The 25,196-nt window shown below is 39.2% G+C and overlaps 1 protein-coding gene and 1 long non-coding RNA gene across 5 annotated transcripts in view; one reads left to right on the top strand and one right to left on the bottom strand.

Annotated features, from left to right (window-relative positions):
* Positions 1-25,196, top strand: part of CUNH18orf63 (chromosome unknown C18orf63 homolog) — a 41,021-nt gene that overhangs the window by 11,766 nt on the left and 4,059 nt on the right. For all 4 annotated transcript variants that reach the window (XM_031366191.1, XM_031366190.1, XM_031366188.1 and 1 more), the window contains 5 exons: positions 6,076-6,185; positions 12,927-13,023; positions 13,133-13,218; positions 14,715-14,898; positions 23,310-24,335. In XM_031366191.1, the coding sequence (XP_031222051.1) occupies positions 6,076-6,185; positions 12,927-13,023; positions 13,133-13,218; positions 14,715-14,898; positions 23,310-24,335 (1,503 nt within the window). The remainder of the gene's footprint in view (positions 1-6,075; positions 6,186-12,926; positions 13,024-13,132; positions 13,219-14,714; positions 14,899-23,309; positions 24,336-25,196) is intronic.
* The window catches only part of LOC116087437, a 37,523-nt gene continuing 27,487 nt past the window's right edge, over positions 15,161-25,196 (bottom strand). The window contains exon 3 of the long non-coding RNA XR_004117438.1: positions 15,161-15,280. This is a non-coding gene — a long non-coding RNA (uncharacterized LOC116087437). The remainder of the gene's footprint in view (positions 15,281-25,196) is intronic.

Below are 25,196 nucleotides of genomic sequence, written 5' to 3'. Positions count from 1 at the left end.
AGACACATGCATGTGGACACAGAGGGGGACTACATGCATACACACAGACACACGCATGTGGACACAGAAGGGGACTACATGCATACACACAGACACATGCATGTGGACACAGAGGGGGACTGTTTGAAGAGAGAAGCAAGAGGAGAGAACCAGCAGGAGTACAGGGTAGACAAGAGAGACTCATAGGGCAACCATGAACAAAGTACAAGTAGACACTTACATCAAGTGTCTTAGTGAAGCTTGTCATCTTGTGCTAACGTTTAAAAGGGCTTAGTGGTTGTTTGTTTTTCCTATTTGTTTGTTTGGTTTTGGTAGTGTGAAACAGTCTCACTTTATAGCTCAAGCTGGCCTTAAACTTGTAAGTATCCTCCTACCTCAGCCTCCTGAGTACTAGGATTATAGTTAAGAGACACCATACCCAGATTTTTAAATTATTAATAAACAAAATGCATGGTGCTAAATATTTGACATCTATGTTGTTCTATTTTCCTCCAATATCATTTTGCTCAATTAACGAAGGTTTTATCATATTATTCCTGTCAAAAATGTCACTACTTTATTTTGCCTCAGCATCAATTTTTGCTGCTTTTTCATTTCCAAATATTAAAAATGTTTTCATGTCATGGTAAATACACTTATCTTCTGCCCTTGACATTCTAGTAGCATTTTTGCATCTCTTTTTTATATGAATGCTTTCTATCTTTGTCTTCTATATTACTAATTCCCAGAGCCTCTCACATAGAGCCTATGCATTAGTAGTCACTCTGTACATGTTTCCTTTACTGGGTGCCACTGGTTCCTCGGTGACAGAGGAGGAAACAATGTTTTTGCTTTCCATGATCCATTTGACAATGCCTAGAAGCTGGTTTTGGTTGCCAAGGTGTAGAGAAGGAGGGAGTGATTGGTACTGGCATCTAGCAGGCAGAAGCGAGGAGTGCGTCTGAATGTATAAACCCACCTCTACCCCGCGAGGAGTGCGTCTGAATGTATAAACCCACCTCTACCCCTTGAGGAGTGCGTCTGAATGTATAAACCCACCTCTACCCCTTGAGGAGTGCGTCTGAATGTACTATATAAACCCACCTCTACCCCAGCGAAGAAGTATTTGACGCAAAGTGCTAATAGTGCTGAGTTAAAAAACACTTCTTTGGAAGTTCTATCAGGGGAGCACAGCTACTCATCCTCTAGGCCAGAGAAAGCGTCTCTCTATCAGCAAAGGCTGCTCAGCCCAGCGTGAAACTTTAGGTAGGACACACATTAAATGGTGAGGGAGGAAGGAGACACCTGCCTAGTCAATCCTGGTGATTATGGGGTGACAGATGTTGTTGCCAGGTGCCACTCCCCATTCCAGCCTGTCTTGTATACGTCTCTTCCCAGTGTTAAAAATGTGCTGTGTTCTCTAGTGACTATCTAATGAAATCTCAACAGCTTCCTATGATAGATGAGGTCCTCATCAGATTAATCCAAGTTTGCCTTGTATGTAGTCTCATCTAGCATCACTTCTTCCCAATAGCCGCTGTTAATTGTTTCTCCAAGACAGGACAGTCCTCCATTCTTTCAAGGTTTGGCTCAAACTGTTCTTTGAACTCTCAGTGTGTTCTCCAGCTCATCTTCATGATATAACTCATCATCACCACCTGTGAAGACGTCACAGCCCTCAGGGTTCACACTGCTGTTTATACACATGTATCTATCATGCTGGGAAGTTTTAGGAAAGGGTCTGTGCCTTTCTCACCTTTCTTTCTCAGAAGTTACATAACACCTGTCAGTCACTACTGCAAAAGCGTGAATAGCCTGAAAAAACACCTTCTAATTTAAATTATAGATAATTTCAGTATTTAAAACCTGGGCTTCTAAGTAGAAATTCCAGTAATTTTTCTAAACACTGATCTTTGATCTTATTTAGAGATCCTTTAAAGATAGTTTATCATGATTCATTATAAAAAGTGGTATTTCGGCCCATATTTTTATAATTTAAAAAGATCCCCAGCACTTGGGAAGCAGAGGCAGGTGGATTTCTGAGTTCAAGGCCAGCCTGATCTACAGAGTGAGTTCCAGGACAGCCAGGACTACACAGAGAAACCCTGTCTCGAAAAAAACAAAAAACAAAAAAAAAAACAACAACAAAAAAAATCCACACATTTCCCCAAATAACAGTAATTTCTCCATTTTTAGACTGTGTTAAACTATACTATTTTCCTAAAACTCAGATGAGTGTCTAGATAGAAATTTATATGTATAAACTGCCACAAATTGATATACTCAGATTATAATTTAATCTGTAACTACACAAGGGGCATGTTTCAGAAAGGCATTGTGTAATATCAACTGTTGCCTTAAAGTTTTAATTAAGCATCTGGAAACAAATTTGTGTTTATTCTACAGTCAGTTCCTTACTGAGTATCATTAAGTACATGTACAAAGTATTCCCTCCCAAAGATTTTATTAAGGTCAGAAGAAAGGTCAGCATAAAGATGAGAACATTTATGAAATACTCATTAATATTTGCACACCTAAAACATTTAGAGTTGGCTTTAAATCACATTAATATTCTCAAATATTCAATTAATAGCAGTGCCACTTTCAGCATTCTACTTAATATCCCTTAATCTCAGACTTTTTTGTAAATTGGAGATAATGGTGTATAGCTTGTACAGATTTGAGCAGGTTAATGAGATAAAGTACATCAAATGCTTCATATGGCATAGATACATAACAAGATCAAAATTGTTATAACTAAGCAAATTGAAACATGGGTTAACTAATTGTTGTAGGTCACAAAGATAGTGAGAGTGTCAAGATTCAGGGTTTTTCTTTCAGCACTGTTCAGTACCATAGTTTCTTTGGTCACATTTGGGTGCCCTTTAGTAGAACTAGATACTGTCTTAGCCACTGTTCTGTTGCTGTGGTGAGACACCATTACCATGGCAACTCTTATAAAAGAAAGCGTTTCACTGGGAGCTTGCTTACAGTTTCAGAGGCTTAGTCCATTAGCAGGAAGCATGGCAGCAGCAGGGAGTATGGTAGCAAGCAGATGCAGTGCTAAGAATGTAGCTGAGAGCTACATCCTGATAACAAGCAGAGAGAGAAACTCAGAGACTCAGAGACAGGCAGAAAGACTCCACCTGGGGTGGGCTTTTGAAACCTTAGGGCCTACTCACAGTGACAGTTCCTTTAACAAGGCCACGTCTACTAATCCTTCTAATACTATCAAAGAGTTTCACTCCCTGGCGACTAAGCTTTCAAGTATATGAACCTATGGGAGCCATTCTTATTCAAACTGCCACAGATACCTAATATCTGCAATATATATTGAATAAAAACAATAGATAAGAGCTGTGTTACTTTAAGACTCAGATGAAAGAGATGTCTGAGAAAATTTGTCTTCAATGTCATTGAAATATGTACACTATTTTGTACCATTTAGTTCTTAAAGCCTCATCTCTCTTTCCTTGATTTCTGAGACTGCTTTCTCCAAAGTCCAATCCTATTGATCCGTGGCTTTTCTATATCTTTTGCCATGGGAATATCACTGTTTTCTAGGTTTCATTTTCAGCCTAATCAATTAATTGACTACCTCTTACATGTTCTTGCGTAGTTGTGACTGTGTCCTTTTCGACCCTTTCTAGTGACTATTGATGACACCATGTATCACTTACTTTTCCATTGCTGTGATACAATACCTTGACCAAGGCATCTTACACAAGAGTGTATTTGGACTTATGGTTCCAAAAGGTTAGAGTCCATGATCGTAGAGCAAAGTACAGTACACTGCACAGCTTCAGAAATTGACCTAACTGAGGTGATGAGAGAAAGAAGAAAGAACAAACACAGACTCAAGCACAGAAAAGCTAGGTGGAATCGGGTGGGCCGTACTCAGTCTCATGGAGGGCACCAACTGTAGCAGGAGCCTGGAACCAAGGAGCATTTATTCTGTACATCTGTGTGAAGGCAGTGGGTTTCTGGCATGCAGCTGTACAGGGAGGCAGTTTTAGCTAATCTCAGTAGGACGTCTCTGAAGAGCAGTTTCAGGATACCTTCATCCTGGAGGAGAAAGCTGTGTTTGATAGTTTCTACATATACTGGTCAATTGTTAGTAAATACTTGTACTTGGACCAGATGAAGGCTTTGCTATGCCTCTGAGCCTCAGCCAGCAAGGGTTGGCTATTCCCTGTGTCTGAGACCTTAGAGGCCTTGACATGACAGTGCCCCAGCCAACAACATACATTCACTCAAGACTTCATCTGCTTTCTGCTGTAGAAATAGCAGGTAGTAGGTAGAAAACTTAAGAGTTCACATATTGAACCACAATTACAGCAGAAAGCAAACTGGAAATGGTAGGACGCCTTGAAACCTCAAAGATGACCCTCAGTGACATAGTTCCTCCAGTAAAGCCACACCCCCTAAACCTACCCAAGTAGCATCATAGCTGGTAACCAAGCATTCAAACATCTGAGCTTATGGGGCATTCTCATTTAAACCGTCACACACCCAGACTTGATGATACTAAAAGTGGGTGTGTGTCACTAACCCCAGCAGACCCCTTCTTCCTTTGTATTTACTGTTTTGCCATTGAAGGACCATAAGTAAAGACAGTGAGTTTCCTCCATATAGACTTTGTTGTTACATTGGTACTTCTTTTCACTTCCACTGTCTAGTCTGTTACCTGCCTTGCTTTCTGCAATGACCCTGTCTCCACGTCTAGTATTCTGATTTGGACCTATTCTTTTGCCTCAGCCTTTTAACTATTCTCCTCATTGGCCTCGTTTTCAGTTTTGCTTCTTCACAGTGTCACTAGATTCCTAGTTCTAAATCAACCCCCCACCCAAACATCTGTAAAATCTCAACATTGCTTAGAAAACTAAACCCAAATTCTTTAGATTATTGTTATGGGGTAGAAGAAATATTTATTTATGAATACCTTCTCATGGGTTTGGTTTTAGTTGCATAGGGACACTTTTAAAATATTTCTGAAATGAATAAATACAAGGGTTAATATTCTCTTGATGTATATTAATAGTTGAAGAACTTCTTAGTGTTCAGAGTAATCTGCATTGATAAGGACTAGTGTTGTGGCTTGAACCTCTGAATAGTGTTGGTATGTACTCAAGCTATGTAAGTAGATATATGTGAGAACCCACACATTCTAAATCTTTTACTTTAATGCCTGCCTTTAGAATTGCATTTCAGATTCTGTTTTCTCTCAAGGCAGTCATTCTACCTGGTTCCAGTGTATGGGGACACTCCTGCCCTGGCCAACCTTACTTATTATTCCTCTCTTCCTACTGTCCTTCCTTTCTTTTCTTTTTTTTCATAGCATAGCTTAGGAACAGACTTCTCAAGCACAGTATATCACATCAAAATATTTACCTCTTGAAGCTGAAGAAACGGCTCAGGAGCTAAAAGAATGTAGTACTTTTCTGGAAAACTGAATTTGTTTCTCAAGACTCATATGAGGTTGTTCACAATCACCTACAATCCCAGCTGTAGGACATCTGCACGCTCTTCTTGGCTTCCTAGGCAATGAACTCTTCTACGTACATACACACTAAAAAAAAGGTGACATCGTGGTGCATATCTGTAATGCTAGCACTGAAGTAACAGAGACAAGTAGTAGATCCCTGGGCCTTCTGGCTGGCAAAAAAAAAAAAAAAAAAAAAAAAAAAAAAAAAAAAAAAAAAAAAGGAATACATTCCCAAGGTTATCCTCTGGCCTTCTTGCACACAGGCACACATCTCCACATACATAAACATATTCACAGAAATACAAATCCTTTAGATGGAATTGACTTTTATAAGTTAACAATAAAATTGATTGGACCTAGCATAAGATACAAGGTAGGGTTTGAAAGATGAACCAGAAAGCATAACCTAATTTATTTGGCACACTGTGCTGGGGAGAGATAGGATATGTTAGAACACTGATGACATGGAAAGTGGATATATACATATTTCAGAAAAAAAAGTAAATCTAAAACATTTATAAACCACTGTCAGTTTGTATTGTTTTAATATTTCTTTTTCTGAGGCAAATTCTTTGAGGACTTACATATTGAAATCTTATTTCAATTAAAAGCTACAGGAGTTTGATATTTCTCAGCGTATTATAGAGGATTTTCACACCAACCAGAATGCTGTCATTGGGAGACATTCCATTTTAAACAACTGGTGCTACATTTTGCCCAGGTAAGCTCTAAGGTAGTGATGTGGAGCTGGTATGATGGCCACCTTTCACCACTGTGACCATAATATCTTAGAGACACAGTTAGGGAAGGGAAGGTCTGTGTGGGCTTACAGTTTTAGTTGGTTCAAAGTATCATGTTGCAGAAGTCACAATGAGACAGCATAGTTTATAGGCCATGGTTCAAAGGCCAAGAAGCAGAAAACGGAGACGGCCAAGGCTTGGCAGGCTTTATATTTCCCCTGTTATACTGTCTGGGTCCCCAGGCTATGGAATGTGATGCCCACATTTAGGGTAGATCTTCCCTAATCCTTTCTAGAGTTTCCTCACAGAGACACCAGGAAGTGTTCCTCAACAGGCTCCCAGGAAATTATCCATTCAGCTGAAAATGAAGATAAACCATCAAGAGTGGATTCAAAATATAATATGTCCTATAATTTTGTTTTCTTAACACTTTATGTAAAACTATAAGCTGCTTTGAGCTTTAAAAACATAATTAGAACACTATAAAGTACTGGCACAAGGCTGGAGAGATGGCTCAATAATGAAGGACACTTGTTGCTCTTACAGACAGCAGCTGCGGGTTCAGTTCTCAGCACCCACGTGCTTCCAGAGCACCTGGCATCTTCTGGCCTGAAGCCATAACTCACCCCCTTTGAATTACTAAAATAATTTGTTTTGCATTTACATTTTTGTTAGATCTTCTTTTAATAAATACTAAAATTACCAAATTTGTCAATATCATAATAGTCTTAAGACCAAAATTTATGATTTTTTACCTAATAATGTAGACAGATTTTTTTGTATTATCATTAGAAAACAATGAATCGTTTCTGAGACAAAAAAACTAATAAGAAACTTAACTTGCTCAGGAAAATTCAGAGCTTACACATGGTAAAATATTGAGGGAAGTCATGATTCTGACTCATCTACTTCTTCACAGACTTCTCACTGGTGGAAACTGTTTGTAAGTCAGCTTTGTGTTTATTTGTAATTGGCATATTGTTTGCAGCAGTTCAATTCAGTGTTTCCTCACCATTTCAGTTATTAAGATGTAAAACAAGTAAAGATCATACATGGTAAGCCCACAGTAAGGTCATTTTTGATGGTAAAAGCTTTCCATTAAGCTCATGAACAAGAAAAGAATTTCACTTTTACAGCTTCTGTTCAACATAGTATTAGAAGCCCTAGCCTTTGCAGTAGGAAAGAGAAGAAATTAAAGGCATTGTAATTGGAAAGGAAGAAGGTAACCATTACTGTTGAGTGACAATTTGATCCTACAAATAGAAATCCATAAGGATCCCATCCAAAGCTAGAACTATGAAGTGGATTTTAAAAGATGCATGCTACAGAATCAACTTGTAAATATCCATAGGATCTGATACACATTTTTAATTCCAGAAAGTGGGTACTTGAGGATAGTGAATTTAAGACAAACCTGGATTACATAGCAAGACCACGTCTCAAACCACCAACAACAATAAGAAAACCTTCTATACTTTAACAAGGAAACAATCTCATTCAAAAAGAAATCTACCCAAAAGAAATTGTAGAATGACTCTAACAAAAAAGTGAAAGTTAAAATTACAAAACATTTCTAAAAGGAATTGACAAAGCCAGAAAGAATTAGAATGAGAACTCAGTCATGGATTAGAAGAATTAGAATTGTAAAAATGTCCATAATACTAGAAGTAAACCATAGCTGTAATGTAATCACCACCAAAACATATCATTCTTCAAAACTAGGGGAAAATAATTCCATGTAGAAATAAAAAGCCCCACAGAACTAAAGCAATCTCAGAAGCATCACACTTCACATTTCAAACTATCCTACAAACTTGCAGGAATTAAAACCATATGATGCTGGCATATACACAGGCATATATACGTAAAGAACAGCATGTCTGTAGGTATGTAGTTATGATCAATGGATTTTCATTAACATGTCCATGAAGACAAACAAGAGAAGATGGTCTTTTCCAAAAGTGATGCTGAGAAAACTATATCCACAAGAAGAAGAATTAAATTAGATCCTTATTTCTCACTTTGTACAAAACTCTAATAACATTGCTATACAGAAAAACTCTGTGACTTTGACCTATGGATGAGTTTTTGTATATTGCCCAAAACATTGTACTACAAAAGTAGAAATGGATCAGAAAAACTGCATCAAACTAAAAAGCTTTTGCAAACCAAAGAAAACAGTCAAAAGAATGAGGATCACCCATGAAGGAAGTGAAAATAGTTCTAAACCATGTTTTTCTTAGAATATTTTATGCTTTTATAATAGAATGCCAGGTACTGGATAATTTATAAGCAATACAAACATTTCCCATATAAGTCTAGAGACTAGGAAGTCTGAGATCCAAGTGACAGCACATTAAGTATCTGGTAAGAGTTTCTTCATCATCATTCTCTAGGCAAAGAGAGTGACTAGGCAAAGAGAGGGTCAGAAAGACACACAAAAAGGCAAAAATTACTATTTTATAAGGAACCCAAGCCTGAGATAATTGCATCATTATACTCATTGTGAGCAGAACCTTTATAGCCTAATTACATCTTAAAATGGTTACTGTGTTAATTAACTTTAGGAGGGAGCAAACACTCAATCTACATCAAGGCAGGCATACAACTCGATTCAGTAGCAAGACAACTTGATTTTTCAATGAACAAAGAAACAGACATTTCTTCTTCTTTAAGACAGGATCTCACAGTGCAGGCCTGGGTGTCCTAGAACTTGCTATTAGACCTTTATCTCACTGAATTTCATCTTCCCTCTGTCTCTTGAGTGCTGGGACTAAAAGCAGGAGCCACTACACCCAACTTAAATAGAGAAAAGAAGATATATAGATGGTCAATAAATACATGAAAAAAACTTCAGCAATAATAATAGGGAAACCCAAAGTAGAGTCATGAGGCATCACCTCATATCTGTTATAAATGCTATTATTAAAAAGAAAATATCAATAGATATAGAAAGGGATGTTGATAAAGTCTAACATCCCTTCATGATAAAAGTCCTAAGGAGAATAGAACTTGAAGAAGCATACCCCAACATAAGAACAGCTATATAATGACACTCCCACCAGCCAACATAAGAACAGCTGTACAATGACACTCCCACCAGCCAACATAAGAACAGCTGTACAATGACACGCCCAACAGCCAACATAAGAACAGCTGTATAATGACACGCCCACTAGCCAACATAAGAACAGCTGTATAATGACACACCCACTAGCCAACATAAGTACAGCTGTATAGTGACACACCCACCAGCCAACATCCTAAATGGGAAAAACTTGAAAGCAGTCACAGTAAAATAGAAAACGAGAGTGATGTGCTCTACTGCCATTTCTTTTCAATGTAGGACTTGAAGCCCTAGCTAGAGTATTAAGACGAGAAGGAAACTAAAGGGATACAAATAAGAAGTTAAAGTATCCCTATTTGCAGATGGTGTGATATCATACATAAGAGATCTTAAATATTGCACCAGAAAATTAAAAATGATCAACACTTTCAGCAAGTGGCAGGATAGAAAATTAACTTAAAAAAATTAACATCTTTCTACATACCAGTAGCAAATGTGCTGAGAAAGACAACCACAGAAGCTTGCTCATTGACAAAAAGGGGAAAGAACAGGAAGAAACCTAACCAAGAAACTGAAAGATCTCTACAATGAAAAATTTAGATTTTTTAATAAATAAAGGGAGGAAATCACTAGAAAATGGAAAAACTTCCCATATTCATGGATTGATAGGATTAATTCTGTGAGACTGATCATCCCACCTGCAGTTTACAGATTCAGTGCAATCTCAATTAAACTTTATATGGCATTCAGACATAAAAAACTCTGAATTTCATATGAAAGTACAAACAGCCAGGGATGATGACAGCAATCCTGTATTTAAAAAATAATGGAGGGGTTACCATACAAGATTTAAAGTTATATTATATACCGATAGTAATGTAAACTATGGTATTGGCACAAAAACAGAAATGTAGATCAATGGAATGGAATGGAAGACCCAGGCTCAAATGTGCATAGTGAGAGCCACCTGATATTCGACCAAGATGCCAAAATACATATTGAAGGAAAGACAGCATCTTCCACAAACAGTGCCAAGGAAACTGGATGTACATATATAGAAGAAAGATGCTAGATTCATTTCTATTATCATGCACAAAATTAACTAAATAGATCAAAGACTTCAATGAGAAATTTGAAAGTTTGAAATTGCTAGTAGAAAACAGGCTATACACTACAAGGTGCAGGTGTAGGAAAGGACATTTTTATTAGGGCTCCATTTAGTTCTAACAACTGATAAATGGGAATTTATAAAACTAAAAGCTTATGTTGTCTGTCTGTCTTAGGGTCCCCATTGCTATGAAAAGACACCATGATCATGGCAACTCTTATATAAGACAATATTTAATTGAGACTGGCTTACAGGTTCAGAGGTTCAGTCCATTATCATCAAGGCGGGAAGCATGGCAGCATCCAGGCAGGAATGGTGCAAGGAGGATCTGAGAGTTGATCTGATGGCTTCCAGGAAAGAACTGTCTCAAAGCCTACCCCTACAGTGACACACTTCCTCCAACTACCACACAGCTCCTAATAGTGCCACTCTCTGGGTCAAGTATATTAAAACCACCAATATATATGTATATGCATGTATGTATATTCCACATATTATAGATAGATAGATAGATAGATAGATAGATAGATAGATAGATAGATAGATAGATAGATAGATAGATAGATAGAATATGTTCTGATGCAGTTACCCCACAGAGCAGTGTAATGCTCCCCCCAGGAGACTCAGACTCTTTAACAAAAACCTTAGTGTCAGGCAGGGCTAATTCTCTTGAGTGATCAGGGAGTCCATTGTTCCTGGCTGCATAGCGATTTCCTGAACTAGTTGCCATGTGTTGGAAGGTGCTATGCCAGATGCCTAAGAAGAAAAGTTATCAAGAGTGCTACCCAACTGTGAAGCCTGGGAACCACAGTAATAACAGGGCTTGCAAGACATCAATGCAATAGTGGCACTTGTATCCTGAAGGCAATCAAGCAATGTCTAGTTAGAACTGCAGTATTCAATTGGCAGTAGCTCCTGCCTGGCACTGTAAATTTACCCAAGAATCTATAGCTGGAAGGGACTCATATTGTTAAAGTAATATAGCTTCTAATTGTCTTCTACATACTCATCCTTATGCTCTGAGATAATAACTGCAGCTCTCACATCTTATAAAAGAAGCTTCTTTTTGCATCAGGGACTATTAGATCCACAATCTGATCAAAATACAGAGAATAAGCGACTGTGCATCCCTGGACTCAAAGGGAAACCTGTAACACAACACCTGCATGGATCAGGGAACATCATGGAATTTTGAGTGGAAAGATTTAGAAACAGAGGCCTGGGACTTCTGCACATCAGTGCTGCACCCATGAACTCTCAACACTGAGGTTGCCTGTACAAAACCTGCAAGGACCACACCAGTCAACACACCAATGTGGACTGGAAGAAAACTTCCTAAGGTCCCACCTCTATATTAAAGGCTGTAGGAAGGGAGGGAGAACCAATTTTGGAGGGTTTTTTTTTGTTTTGTTTTGTAGTCCTAAAACATCAGCAGTAAACATATAGTACAGTATTAATTGGATTCAGTAGGTGATATATTCATTAAATACACACATACACATATATATCTAACAAAGAGATCAGATTTCAGGGAGGGCTGAGAGGATAGGGGAGTTGAGGGAGGGGCAAAGGTAGGGTAGAAATGATGGAAATGCAATGTGGTTAGGTATGAAATCCTTAAAGTTAAAAAAAAAGAAAGAATGTAAGTATCATATATAAAGGGAATGCCAGCATGCTGTTCATGAGAATGTAAATTAGTACAAATATTGTATAAAATAATATGGAAATTTTTCACAAAGGAAAAAGGAATTTTTAAGATATAATTATCATATGATCTTTAATTCTAGTAATATCTATATGATATATATCCAAAGGAAATAAAATCAGTATGTCAGATATTTCTGCACTCTCATATTCCTTGGGTCTCCATTCACAGTAGCTGAAAAGTGGATGCAACTAAGTGTCCCTCTAGGTGGAATAGAAGAAGATGTGGTTTGTTTAACAATATAGCAAAATTCAGCCTTAACAAAGAAGGCAATCCATTCATGTGTGACAATAAGGATAATAAGCCTGGAACAAGTTATATAAGTAAAATAAGCTAGGCAGACAAAGTCATGTGATCTTATATGTAGCATCTGTCAAGTTGAACTGGTAAAAACAGTATAATAACAGTTACAAAAGGTAGGCTGGAGCATTGGACTAGATTAAAGAAATGCTTACTAATGATAATCTCAGACATGAGGAATAAGTTAAAGACATCCACTGTACCACACACTATACTTAGTATCAAAGGCTGTTCTTGGAAATCTCTCAAATAGATTTTAAGTATTTTCATCACAAAACATGTACATATGTGAAGTAATGTAAATGTTAATTTGATTAAGGGACTGCATGGCTTATTTGTGTTTCGAAGCATGGTAAATATATCTTAAAATATACATAATATAAAAGGCCTAATGTAATTGTATTTTGAACTATTATAAAAGAAGCTTGTTTTTGCATCAGAGACTTTTTTGCATTTGGAATACTTCCTAAATCACAACTTATCAAACACCATTGAACTGTATTTAATCATTGACATAATGTATCAAATTTCATTTTTCATAGTATGAAAATGGGGCAGATAATAAATATTCTTCATACTGCACCCCCTGACTGTCCCTTTCATTCCTTCGAAGACTTCCAGAGGCACTGGGATGACCTGGTAGGAAGCAAATATGTGTCACACTAAATTTCATTTGATCTCTTTTCTTGCCATGTAACCTAAGAATAGCCTCCTCCAAAATGATTTACATTGTATGCTTAATTTATAGTATGGCTATAAACTTCCAGAAGACTGTGGAGATATGAAAATATACTGCAGCATCTACTTCAAAATGATTAACGAAAGGACCTTCACGTATCCTTTGCACACTAATGATAGCAGATATTTTCTGTCTGCCTTTTGAGCCAGACCTTGGCTATGTCCCATGCTGTCATTATCAGGCTGTCATTTAATGGAGCCACTTTTTCTGCACAGGTGTTTCTAGTTTAGATTAGAGGGTATAGTTAATAAGAATTTTTGTGCTATTTCTTTTGGGTATTTTTGTTTTGTTTTGGACACGGGTCTCATATAGCCTGGCTGGGAATTCTGATATTCCTGTCTGTACTTTTCAAGTGCTGTTATTATAGACATACACCACATGTCCAGTTTATGCCAAGGATAGAATTGAATCCAGCACTTTCTGCAAGATAGGTGTTCACTCCACAGCTGAGCTGCATTCTTCTCATATTTCAATAAAAGACACATCATAGCTTAATTGTTTCTAATATGAAACCACATCAGAAAGGAGCCTCCTCAGAGCTGGAATTATGACCATCCAAGTATATAAGGAATTTTTCTTAAAGGCTCTTGCAAAAAAACTTAGACAGGAAAAGGAAATTCAGAATAGAAAAAAAGGACCCACATGTATTTCCTAATAGAATGTAATAAACCAGTCATGGGATTCTCCTTAGCCAAGAGCTCCCCCCAGTGTTTTTTGGATGTTATTGAAGGGCCAAATTAGTAGGGTTAAATTTAGAAGATTTGACTTGCACTTAAAACAGACTGCATTAACTTAGGAAAATGACTTTCTTAATATTGCTTTAAAAATGTACACAGACACAGAACACAAGTGTTTAGGTGCAGCTCTTAAATCTTACTTAGCACAGCTCTCACCACTCTGGCAGCCTGGGATTTAGAAATAGAAGAGCCATAGTGTTTTCCCTGTGCTCACTCCTACCCAGATAATCCACATTAAACCTACAATCCACAGTAGCCAGCAGCTGCCTTTCGTTAGTCACCAACACTCTCCCAAGGGTCTAGACCTCTCAGTAGGAAAAGAGACTTTCCTTGCTTTTGAAGTTTGAAAAACGTTGGTGATGGGTTTCTTCTTGGTGCCAAGTTTTTCCTTGTTTTGAAGATAGGAGCAGATTGTTGTCCACTATTTTGTCTTTATACTCTGTACAGGTGATAGCACATTTGTTTCAAATCTCTTGTGGAGCATTGTAATCTACTCTACTTACATTTCTATTTACATAGTAAGGACACAATGATTCACCATGATTGTGCCATATCAGAGCCTACTATGTCTCTCTCTCTCTCTCCCTCTCTCTCCCTCTCTCTCTCTCTCTCTCTCTCTCTCTCTCTCTCTCTCTCTCTCTCACACACACACACACACACACACACACACACATACACACAGTTTGTTAATAAAAATGAACTTAAATGAAAACCTTTTGGTTTTGGAATTTCTAGACTATAATATAAAAACAGAAACTGTTTATCTGTCCTGTCAACATTACTGCCTTTCTAAAAGTGAGAACTGCTGTGTCTTGTAGACAGAAAACTTCACGTTGTTCTTTAACGGTGCTCAGGTACCCTCTCAGCTGCATCAGAAGTCAGCCCATTCAGTTCTTTCCAAGAGTAGATTTGGATGGTGTGTTGAAAAGCTTCCTTTCAGATTTAAAATCGAAACTGCCGCATTTATGTGGATTTCCTGTAAAGATGACAAATAAACCATGCTATTACACACAGGAGCTAACCAGACCACATCTGCAGGTAAGGCGCACTTCATCTCATCCAGTGTGGCACACTAATCACCCCTTTTCATGAGCCCTCTCAGTCTAGCAGGCGTTGTTTGTTACCGCTGGTACTTAACTGTTTGCCCTGCCATGTGATGTTATTATATTTTATATGGTACACTGTAGTTTCTGGCATATCTAGGTACACATGAACTGGATTATTGGAGGTTAAAAAGAGTTTTGTTAAGTGTTCATCTAGACAGACGAACTATGGGTACAGGCCTGGGCAGTAGCAGTTGGACGCCGGCTTCCCACTAGGTGGAGTCAGGAGAGGACTTCTCTGAAACCCACAGCAGGAGAAAAGCAGTCACCAGTGGTTGCTTCTGGACTGACTTCAGTAAACCAGCATATCTGGCTCCCTGCAGATAGAGAAGTAAAAGAAGAAATGGCTGTTTGGGTTTTTGCTGCACCCTAGATTTAGGGGAAACGGGGAAGAAGGCACAACTTGAAATCAAATTCTGAGTTTTTATGTTTGCTAGGGCTGGAAATTCTTAGGGGAAGAGAATTTTAGAACCTGGCTTTTGTGGTGGCGGCAGCAGTGGTGATCTTATATATATAACACATCCCGAGCAGCCCCCAGCCCCACTCCTCTTCTGCTTTCCTTCAGAGAAGAGTAGGCTTCCAGTGACATCAACCAAGCATGGCATAACAAGATGCAGTAAGCCTAGACACAACCCTTGTGTCAACACATACACCACGTTGAGTAATGTGATCCAACGCAGCACATTGTGTAATGTGATCCAACGCAGCATCCTGCTCCCACTCTCCCTAGTATAACCCCCATCTGCATTCAGAAAGGTAACATTGGCATGTCCAATGCAGCATCCTGCTCCCACTCTCCCTAGTATAACCCCCATCTGCATTCAGAAAGGTAACATTGGCGTGTCCTGGGCGTGTTCTTGGTCTTTACTAAGTATGCAGCATTAAAAACTAGGTTTTAGTTATGCCCAGTTTTGAACTTTATGCAAATGAAAGCATTGTGTTTGCGTTTCTATGTCTGACTCTTTGCTTTAAAATAGTGTTTGTGACGCTCATCCATGTTGTTCCACTAAGCTACGGTCTCTCATTTTCATTTCTATGTAGTTACATGATGATGCCATAGCTGGTTTATTCAACCAGATGTTGTCACTTGACAGCTGGATGGTGTGAGGGCTGTCTGCAGTAATGTGGAGTGACCATCCAGTGCACATCCTCTAGGCTTGGTACACGAATACCATACGTGGAGAATCAGGATTGTATGCCAAGGTTAGGACACATGACAGGCACCTCCCAAAGTGCTTGCAGGGTCTTGTGAGCCTCTTGCTATTGCTCCTTGCCCTGTTCATAGATGGTATTGTCAATCTCTACCTTGGCCATTCTGACAGACATGCTCATTATAATGTGCGTTTAATGTTCATGTACTTGACTAATTATGCATGTTGGTCATTTGGATATCTGCTCTGAAGGGCTTGTCATTTATAAGTACTCTGACAATGTGCTAGGTTTAAGTTCTTTACCAGCTGTCCAGAGCATTTTGCCTCCCTCCATTCTGCAACATGTTTTCTTTCTCTTAATGGTGTTTTATAATAGCAGTTTTAATTTGTAGTCTAAATTACCAGGGTATTTCTTTGTGATAGCCATACTTTTGTCTCACTTTTAAATACATGCATGTGCATGCCAAAATCATGTATGTTTTTTTCCATGATGTCCCGCAAACATCCAGCTGGAATTTATATTGTATATAGTGTGATGTGGTAATCAGGGTTTTTTGTTAATTATATATCTGTTTGCCCAACCAATGATACTGAAAAGACCATTCTTTCCCCCAGTATCCTACAGTAAATCTTTTCTCTTTGACAAATACCTAAGTGTGTCTTTGAGTTATCATCTATCTCTGATTTACTTATTTATTCTTGCAGAAATATAATTACTTTTAAGCTTTGCATTTATAGCAAATGGTGTTATATGACCATTAATTTTTAAAAGATGTTTAATTCTAGTAAAACATCTTAGCTATTTGTGTGTGTGTGTGTGTGTGTGTGTGTGTGTGTGTGTGTTACCTGGTGATTGAACCTAGGACCCCAGATATAGTAGGCAAGTGCCCTGCCACTGAACTCTCTCTTCAGCCCTCCTTTACTCCTTGACACCAGGTCTCACTAGGCTGTGCAGGTTGCCCTTGATCCTCCCACTTCAGCCTTCTGAGCTGCTGGGATTACAGTCCTGCCGCACAAGCCCAGCAGCATCTTAGCTCTCCCTGATCCACGAGTCTCTGTAGACATCTCATCTCAGCTTGCCAGCTTATGCCTACTCTTAGATACGTGTACATAGATGTAACCACAGATATTACTGAGTTGCTTTTTATCTATGAACTTTTCCATCTCTTCTGTTTTCAAATATACTTTTAAAAGTATTTCAATAATATTACCAAGTCCTATACTTATGTTATATTTATATTTATTTATATTTTGCATTTGATAGTCTTAATATCATGAATGGTTGCTTAAACTTTTCAAAATATTTTCAGATTTTCACTGATTTCTCTCTTGAACCCTTCACTTAAGTGTATCTTTCTTAGAGTTGAAGAGATACCTCAGTAGTTAAAAGAGCACATTTTTAGGGACCCAATACCTTGAACTGCTATTAGCACCAACACATACACACACACACACACACACACACACACACACACACTAACCACCACCACCACCACCAGAAAAATAGAGAATTTGGAATTGCTTGTATTCTGGGTGACTTGAACTTGACTATGTACAATAATGCACATTCTACATGGCTCCGTTTGTTACCTTCAATGATAAGAATCACTGTAGGGCTGCTGGATTTTATTCAACACTCTCTACTGAGAGCAGTGGAACCTGGCAGCAGGATAGCATTGTCTTTCCTTCAGACCCCATGAGTCTGTGAGCACAATGTGGAAAAGCTCCTGTATCCATTCAAGTCTGTGAAGGTTCTACTGAGTGCCTTCTGTTCTGGAGCATCGCTGACATATGATACTGTACTTGTGCAAAGAGTGCCTCTCTGTTACTGAGCTCATAATCAGGAGGACTCTGTGGGGCTCTATGGGACACACCAACACTGGAAACTGTATTTGGAAATCTACCAGGAGCCACGAGCACTGCAGAGATCACTCACATGGCTACAGTCTCTCTGTGACTGTGCTATGGGTCAGCTGTTTTCACTTGAGCTGGTTTCTGTTGACTGTGGCTCCCTCTGCCCTGCTGATTAGGCCTTTCTGTGCTGAGCTCTGTGGCCAAGCACCACACCCCATGCCATTTCCTTCAGCTTCCATTGTCGTCCTCAGTTTCAATTCACCAGAGGCAGTAGTATCTTTTGTTTTAAAAGTTTGTTAATGTTTATTTTGGGTGGATGTGTGTTTTGCCTACATAACTGTGCACCATGTACATGCTTGGTGCTAGTGGATGTGAGCTGGTATGTAAGTGCTGGGAACTGAAGCTGGGTCCTCTGAAAGAACAGCAGGGTGCTCTTAACTGCTGAGCTCTCTCGACAGCCCCAGCTGAGGCCAGCTTTTCAGGTCTGCTCACATTCACAGCAGCTTTCATTAGCCAGCCTTTGGACTGTATTTCTGGTCAAGGACCACCCCCACTGAAATGCAAAACTTTTCAAGTTGAGCATTTGTGGCTACAGACAAGGGCACTTCCTGAAAAGTGAATGCAGAGGACAAATGCCTTATTTGATACCTGTATTATAGTCTCAGGTTTTAGATAGTTTTAACTGTTGTATTGCTTTCCTTTTGAGCACAGTCTCACTATACAGATAAGGCTGTCCTGGAATTTACTATGTAGACTAGGCTGGCCTTGAACTCACAGAAATTTACCTGCCTCCTGAGCCCTGGGATTGCTTAAAGGTATGTGCCACTATATCTAGTTGGCATAATATTTTTTAAAAATTGGTTGCTTGCCAAATCCAATCTAAGGAATTGTCGCTGAATAGATGCTTACATCATGCATTTGTATTGACTACTTATTGCATGCTTCATAGTTTCATCTTACATAAAGCTTGTAGAATGTACTTCAATCACATGTATCATTTAAAAAGAATTTTTAGGTAGCCCAATGTCATTGCTCTACCTTCCAGAATGAATGCTAATTCTTTAGTATCACCAAACACAGGTCATGCCTGGCTCTCTATCACAAAGATTTACTTTTAAGAGTTTTGTCAAGTTAAAATCTAAACAGGACTATTTCAGGTCATTTGGTCATTATGTATGATAATCTATTTTGTTATACAGCATTATTTATGGCTGGCATTTGCTAGAACAGGGCCCTTGCCCAGGAGGATCGTCTACACTTGCCTAGGAGGATAGTCTACATTTTGGCTTTGAGCACTTACTTCCTTGTATGTTATGTCATTTGAACCTAACATAATCTTCCAGCTTCCATATTTCTTATAAGCCAGGAGCTCTGCCTTAAGCAAGATAGACAAGTACGGTGCTATGAGTGTATCTGACTTTAGTAAACAGTGAAAGTCTGCTTAGTCATTCTGGTTGCTGTTCAGTTTCACAGACATTTTACAGCACTGCTTGTTACTGATGGCATAGGAAGACTGACACCCTGGATTAGTTTATCTCCAGGTATGGCAATCACAGGGAATGTGGATATGTGTGTAGGCAGGGTGTTTGTGTGTGTGGTATGTGTGTGTAGGTGGGGTGTTTGTGTGTGTGGTATGTGTGTGTTGTGAGTTGCTAAGCCTCAGCATATCTCTTTTTGCCTCAACCTATCTAGAGAGGCATGCTGATAGATATGGATATTTTAATGGTTGACACGAAGGAAGAACAGTCTGTCCTGATTTTCCCACATAAATGTCTAGATACAACAAAAGGGCTTTCCCCCTCAGTAAAAATCCAAGCACACCTCCCAGATGAATATACTTCTCAAATTCCTTTTTTGGTTTTTCGAGACAGGGTTTCTCTGTGTAGCCCTGGCTGTCCTGGAACTCATTCTGTAGACCAGGCTGGCCTCAAACTCAGAAGTCTGCCTGCCTCTGCCTCCCAAGTGCTGTGATTAAAGGCATATGACACCACTGCCCAGCTCTCAAATTCCTTTTAACAGGTACCTTAATAATGGGACACCATTTTATATCTGTAAAACTTTTAGTTTATATATTATATGTCAGTGCTAAACACTAAAGATGCACCAAGCTTCATCTTCCAATGACCTAAACAAATGACATGTATAGTAAAGCATGTGCTTATTAACCAGCTCATGGCTTCACAAAGCCTCAGCTTTTTGACCATTTAAGAATTCTGTGAATTATTTATGATCTCATCTGTTGTTCACATATGTCCTTTTTGTTTTTCTATACATTTTGAATATAAACCTAAAAGTTTCCTCCCTTTTGGCTATGTACAGTATTTTAAAAATTAAAACAATGAGTAAATAATACATCGACAACTTAGGGAGCAGAACAGCCTCCTGGAAACTCTTCTCCACAGACCCGCCAGGAAGAGATGGTGTGACTGTGACGTATCTCAGGCCCAGACACTCTCAGAAGAGCTGGTGTGACTGTGACGTATCTCAGGCCCAGACACTCTCAGAAGAGCTGGTGTGAATGTGATGTATCTCAGGCCCAGACATTCATTCTCTCCGAATGCATGTAATTTGTCCTTATCCAAATCTGTCTAGAGTTTTTCTTTGGGTATCTCAATTAATGGGTACATTTTTAAAAATCATACAGTTTGTGAAACACAATGATCTACAAAAAGGAAGTGTTCTTTGCTGTCAATAATTAATTTCAACTTAGTTCTTAAACATGTTTCTCTCAAGGCAATGGGAAAACATTTGCACTCTAGAGTGATTCCATCAGTTTTGACAAATATCTCTTGGTATTTGGTAGAATTTAACCAAACTGAGTGAACTTTCTTATGATGGCATCTGTGTGCTTACATGGCATGTATAATGCAAGGACAGCAGACTGTGGAGAAATGCTGGTCGGTTATCTGCTACTCTCCAATAGCAGATGAGCAGATAATGTCTTTCTGCACTGGACACTCAGAAATCTAGCGAGTGGACAGTGCAGTTCCTGCCTGGTAGTGGCTGAGCTCAGTCAATGTGTTTATAGTTGAACTTTTTAGCAAACTTGGCACAGGTATTGTCTCCAAATAGTTGATTATGTGTGGCAGGCAGTCACAAAGTCAACACCCTAAGTGCAAATAAGAAAATGACACTTCAGGCTTTATGGGAGCTTGTTCCAGAAGAGCAATGGGAAGTGTAGCGTGGATTAGGACTAGCACCAGGCCATCATGCTCACGCTGAGCAGGAGACGCCTTCCTTCTTGACCTGAGATGATGGTGGTAGTCCTTGCTCATACAATGTCTTGACAAAAAATGCTATGCAAGGTTTTATTAGACAACTTTTAGTTTTATGTTAGTTCACTTGTACAGAGACTACTCTGAAGAACATCTGTACCCCTTTTTATTCTTCAGAAGTGTAAGAATTGTGTTCCCCCAAAATGTATATATTTGAAGCCCTGTTTTTTCTTAATTTTAAGCCATGTCATTTTTATGTGCCTTGTTATGCTGAGTAGATAATTGAGTCAATCTTATAATTTTCTGTGCCTGCTTATAATTCTGATCCCCAAAACTCCTGGACTCATCTCAGCCTCATTCAAAAACTGAAATTCAGTTTAAGATGGAAAAATTACCTGTTCTGGCTTGTATATTATTTCTATAACTTTTACATTTTTGCTTGTTACATATTTTTAATCTGTAAGGGTAAGAAGATGCATCTATGGTCTACATTTTACCTTCTGTTGATAAATACCATGAACAAAAGCTTCATGACAGGAGAAGAGTATTTGACCCACCAAATAATAGTCAGGCACTGAGGAAACTCAGCACAGGAATTTAAGGAGGAGCAGAGGCAGGTACCATGGAGAAATAGTGCATACTGGCTTGCTCTCCAGGCTTCCTAGGCTTGCTTTCTTATAGACCCGGGACTACCTGCCTAGCAGTGCACCACCCATAGGGGCCTGGACCCTCACACAACTAATTAATCAAGAAAATACCTCCACAACAGGGCTCATGGGACAATCTGAGAGAGGGAGTTCCTCAGTTAAGATCCTCTAGTCCCAAATGACTCTAATTTGTGGCAAGTTGACAAGACTTAACTAGCACAATTGTTATTTCACAAAAACTAAAGCCCAGTGTAGATTTATGTCAAAATACTAAAACTAAGTATTTTGAATAATTGAACAGAGAAGCATATTGTCATAGACCTCAATGGAATAGTCAGTCACAAGAAGGGAAATTCTGATCCATGTTACAACATAGCTGAATCTTGAATAAATAGTATATTAGGCGAAATAAGCCTGACCCTAAAGAAAACATTGTACAACCCCATAAGAAGCATCTAGAACGGCAGACACACAGCAAAAGAAAATAAAGCAGGAGTTACCAGAGGACCAGAGTCAGAAGAAATGAGAATTATTTACAAAATACAAAGTTCTGTTTTGTGTGGGATAAGGAAAGGGTGATAATTCTAATGCGCAGTTCAGTGGTAAGTGCACTTGCAGTCTCTGAAAGAAGTACCTAGGGTGCTTCAATGCTAACAGTTTATTTATTTGTCCTTGTTTTATTTTAAATATGGAGCCCTTCATGAATTCGTCTGTCCTCCTTGTGCAGGGTGCTAATCTAATGCTAACCTGCTCTCTATTGTCCCAGTGTCAGTCTGTGTGCTCAGAGTGAGCATGGGAAAATTTAATTTTCTACATATACAACGTTTTCAAAGAAGAGGACATGCTTGGATCTCCTTGATATATCTTACTAATCAGTCTGACAACTTGCTGAGTTACTGCTAGGCACCAGAAACTGTAGCAGTCAGTGAAAACAATTGGGCCTAAGACACACAGCTCTGTCTGAAGTCCAAAATCTCACTTAAAGATCCCATACAAATGCATCTACATTTCCATTAGAGTTTTTTCAACAAGTATTTCTTAGTAACCTTAGAAAAGGTCAGAGTAAAGATCATAGTTCTGTCACTCTAAGATGACAACATCTATTCAAGGGAGGTCAGACATGGACACTAAAGTATCAGAGCACCCTGCTCATGGGAGATGAGACAAAGTGAGGAGAGACCACAGCTTAGAGCAGCAAGAAGAGGGAGCCCTGGGAGCCAAAGCTTGTCTGAGCGCATCTGGAAGGCTGTAGACACAGATGGTAACTGTGTGTAAGTTTTACAGTTGACTGGCTTAGGGTTATAATGTGCCAAGAGAAATGTACATGTTACTCTAGACGGCTCACTTATAATTTCTTTCTCAACTGTTCTATGTGTTTTAGTGTTACTTTGTATTCTTAGTCCAATACGTTGTATTTCTTTTCTCTTTTCACTTACATTATTGTTGCATCTTTAAATTTCCCTAATCTCTGTCCTTTAGGAAAACAAAGTCAAACCATCCAATCTGACTACTAAAAAATTCTTCCGAGCTTCTCTAACTCAAGCAACATTGCTGAAACCCACCATAGCTCTAAATCTCATTCCACAGTCAACAACCGCCGAGCACAAGGTGGAGCCTGCCGTCAGCCAGCAGAGGTCGGGCTTGTTCTCAGGTGGTTGCCACCAGCCTGGGTCTGTTCACCACAGAGAGCCTTCCTGGACTCTCAAGGCACCACAGCTGCATTTGAAAGAGTCACATCTCAGCAGAGAAAATGCACAAGCTGGGACCAAAAATCTTTGCTTACAAAGTAACAGAGCCCCGGCATTCGTACCAGTTTTTAAAAGGAAATCTGAGCAAGTGAACAAAAACTTCTCAGCACTTAGCTCCTTGAAAAGAAAACAGAGCAGGGTTACAGAACCTACCATATTAGCACAGGAAACTAGTGTTACCCAGGGGGGCAAAGCCAGTCTAGGTACAGCCGCTGGAAAAAGACCAAGTAGACCAAATAGCAGCATTGGAGTACTTGCTGGGGACTTAAGTCAGAAAGGCTCCAAACCTCTTGGAGAAAAAGGCACCGAGTTCTATGATCGGAAGAAGGGACAGTTCTCTTCTGATTGGACACAGACTGGGCACCTTAGAGAAGCCAGACCACTGTCTACTAGTTCCGCGACACAGATGTCCAGTCAGAGTTTAGGAATGATGAAAAACGATGTTGCCATCCACACTGGTGGAAAAGACAATCTAACAAGCAGATTCATAACACAAATTTTGGGGAAAAGCCACGAGTCCCTAAAACTCAAAAGCCAGCCACACATTTTTGAATCAGAATTAGAAACTGAAGACTCCCAACTCCAACAGCAACAGTTAGCAAATCAGGTTAAAGAAACCAACGCAGCTGAACACAGCCTAATAGAAAGCAAAGCAGCCCGCAGCCGCAGACAGGAGTTATGTCTTGAGTCTTCAAGGGCTTCTACGAAGCGCCGGTCCAATGCTGCACACCAGAGGCAATCCAGTTCTAAGAACCAGGTAAAGAATCTGGAAAAATTCATAGGAGACTGGACTTTTAGAACCTTAAACAAGGGGCTGGGCTGGAAGGACGACTCAGCAGTTAAGTGTACTGACTGTTCTTTCAGAGGTCCCAGGTTCAATTCCCAGCACCCACATGGCAGCTCACAACTATCTATAACTTCTTTTCCAGGGGATCCCACTCCCTCACACATGCAAGCAAAAAAAAAAAGTAAATAAAATAAAAATAAATTTTAAAAAATCCAGAAATTTATTTTTAAAAAATGAATGTAAATAACTTGCCCAAGTGGATGCAGAGACATGGTAATTAAGAAAGCCTTCTCTGATACACCCTAAACCTCCATGATTTACCAAACATTGCAGACAAGGGAGCAGAAAGGATGTGAGAGCTGGGTGGCAGGAGCACTGGGAAGCAGTGTATCTGGACATGGCATGGCCACTGCACTCACAAACTCACTGTAGCCATGGCTCCCTGCAGATGATTGCTCAGGGACATTTCAGCATAAACAGAGAAGGGCTCACGAGTCCTCCCCGCCCCCCCAGTCTGAGACAGTCTGAGCTATTCAAGGTTTCTAGGAGAAAGGTGTCCTTTTCTTCAATGGTGTAGTCACAGATACATTGCCCATCCATAATTACTTGCAAATAACTCTCCTCCATGCTCATGGAAGTAACCAAACTTAAACTCAATTGGTCACTAAAATAAAGATATCAAGGTAGGAGCAGGACTTGTTTTAAAGGGCTTTGGTGGAAGAGGGAGAATTTGAAAAAGTACTGGGATGAAAATAACCAAAATGTATACACTGTAAGAAATTGTCAAAGAATTTTAAAGAGACCAACCCTCTTAAGAAGCAAAGTTGTTAG

Source organism: Mastomys coucha, unplaced genomic scaffold (assembly GCF_008632895.1).
Source record: "Mastomys coucha isolate ucsf_1 unplaced genomic scaffold, UCSF_Mcou_1 pScaffold13, whole genome shotgun sequence".
In the NCBI taxonomy this organism is placed as follows: Eukaryota; Metazoa; Chordata; class Mammalia; order Rodentia; family Muridae; genus Mastomys; species Mastomys coucha.
The sequence above is the reverse complement of the archived record's forward strand: the minus strand, read 5'-3'. Positions and strand labels throughout refer to the sequence as shown.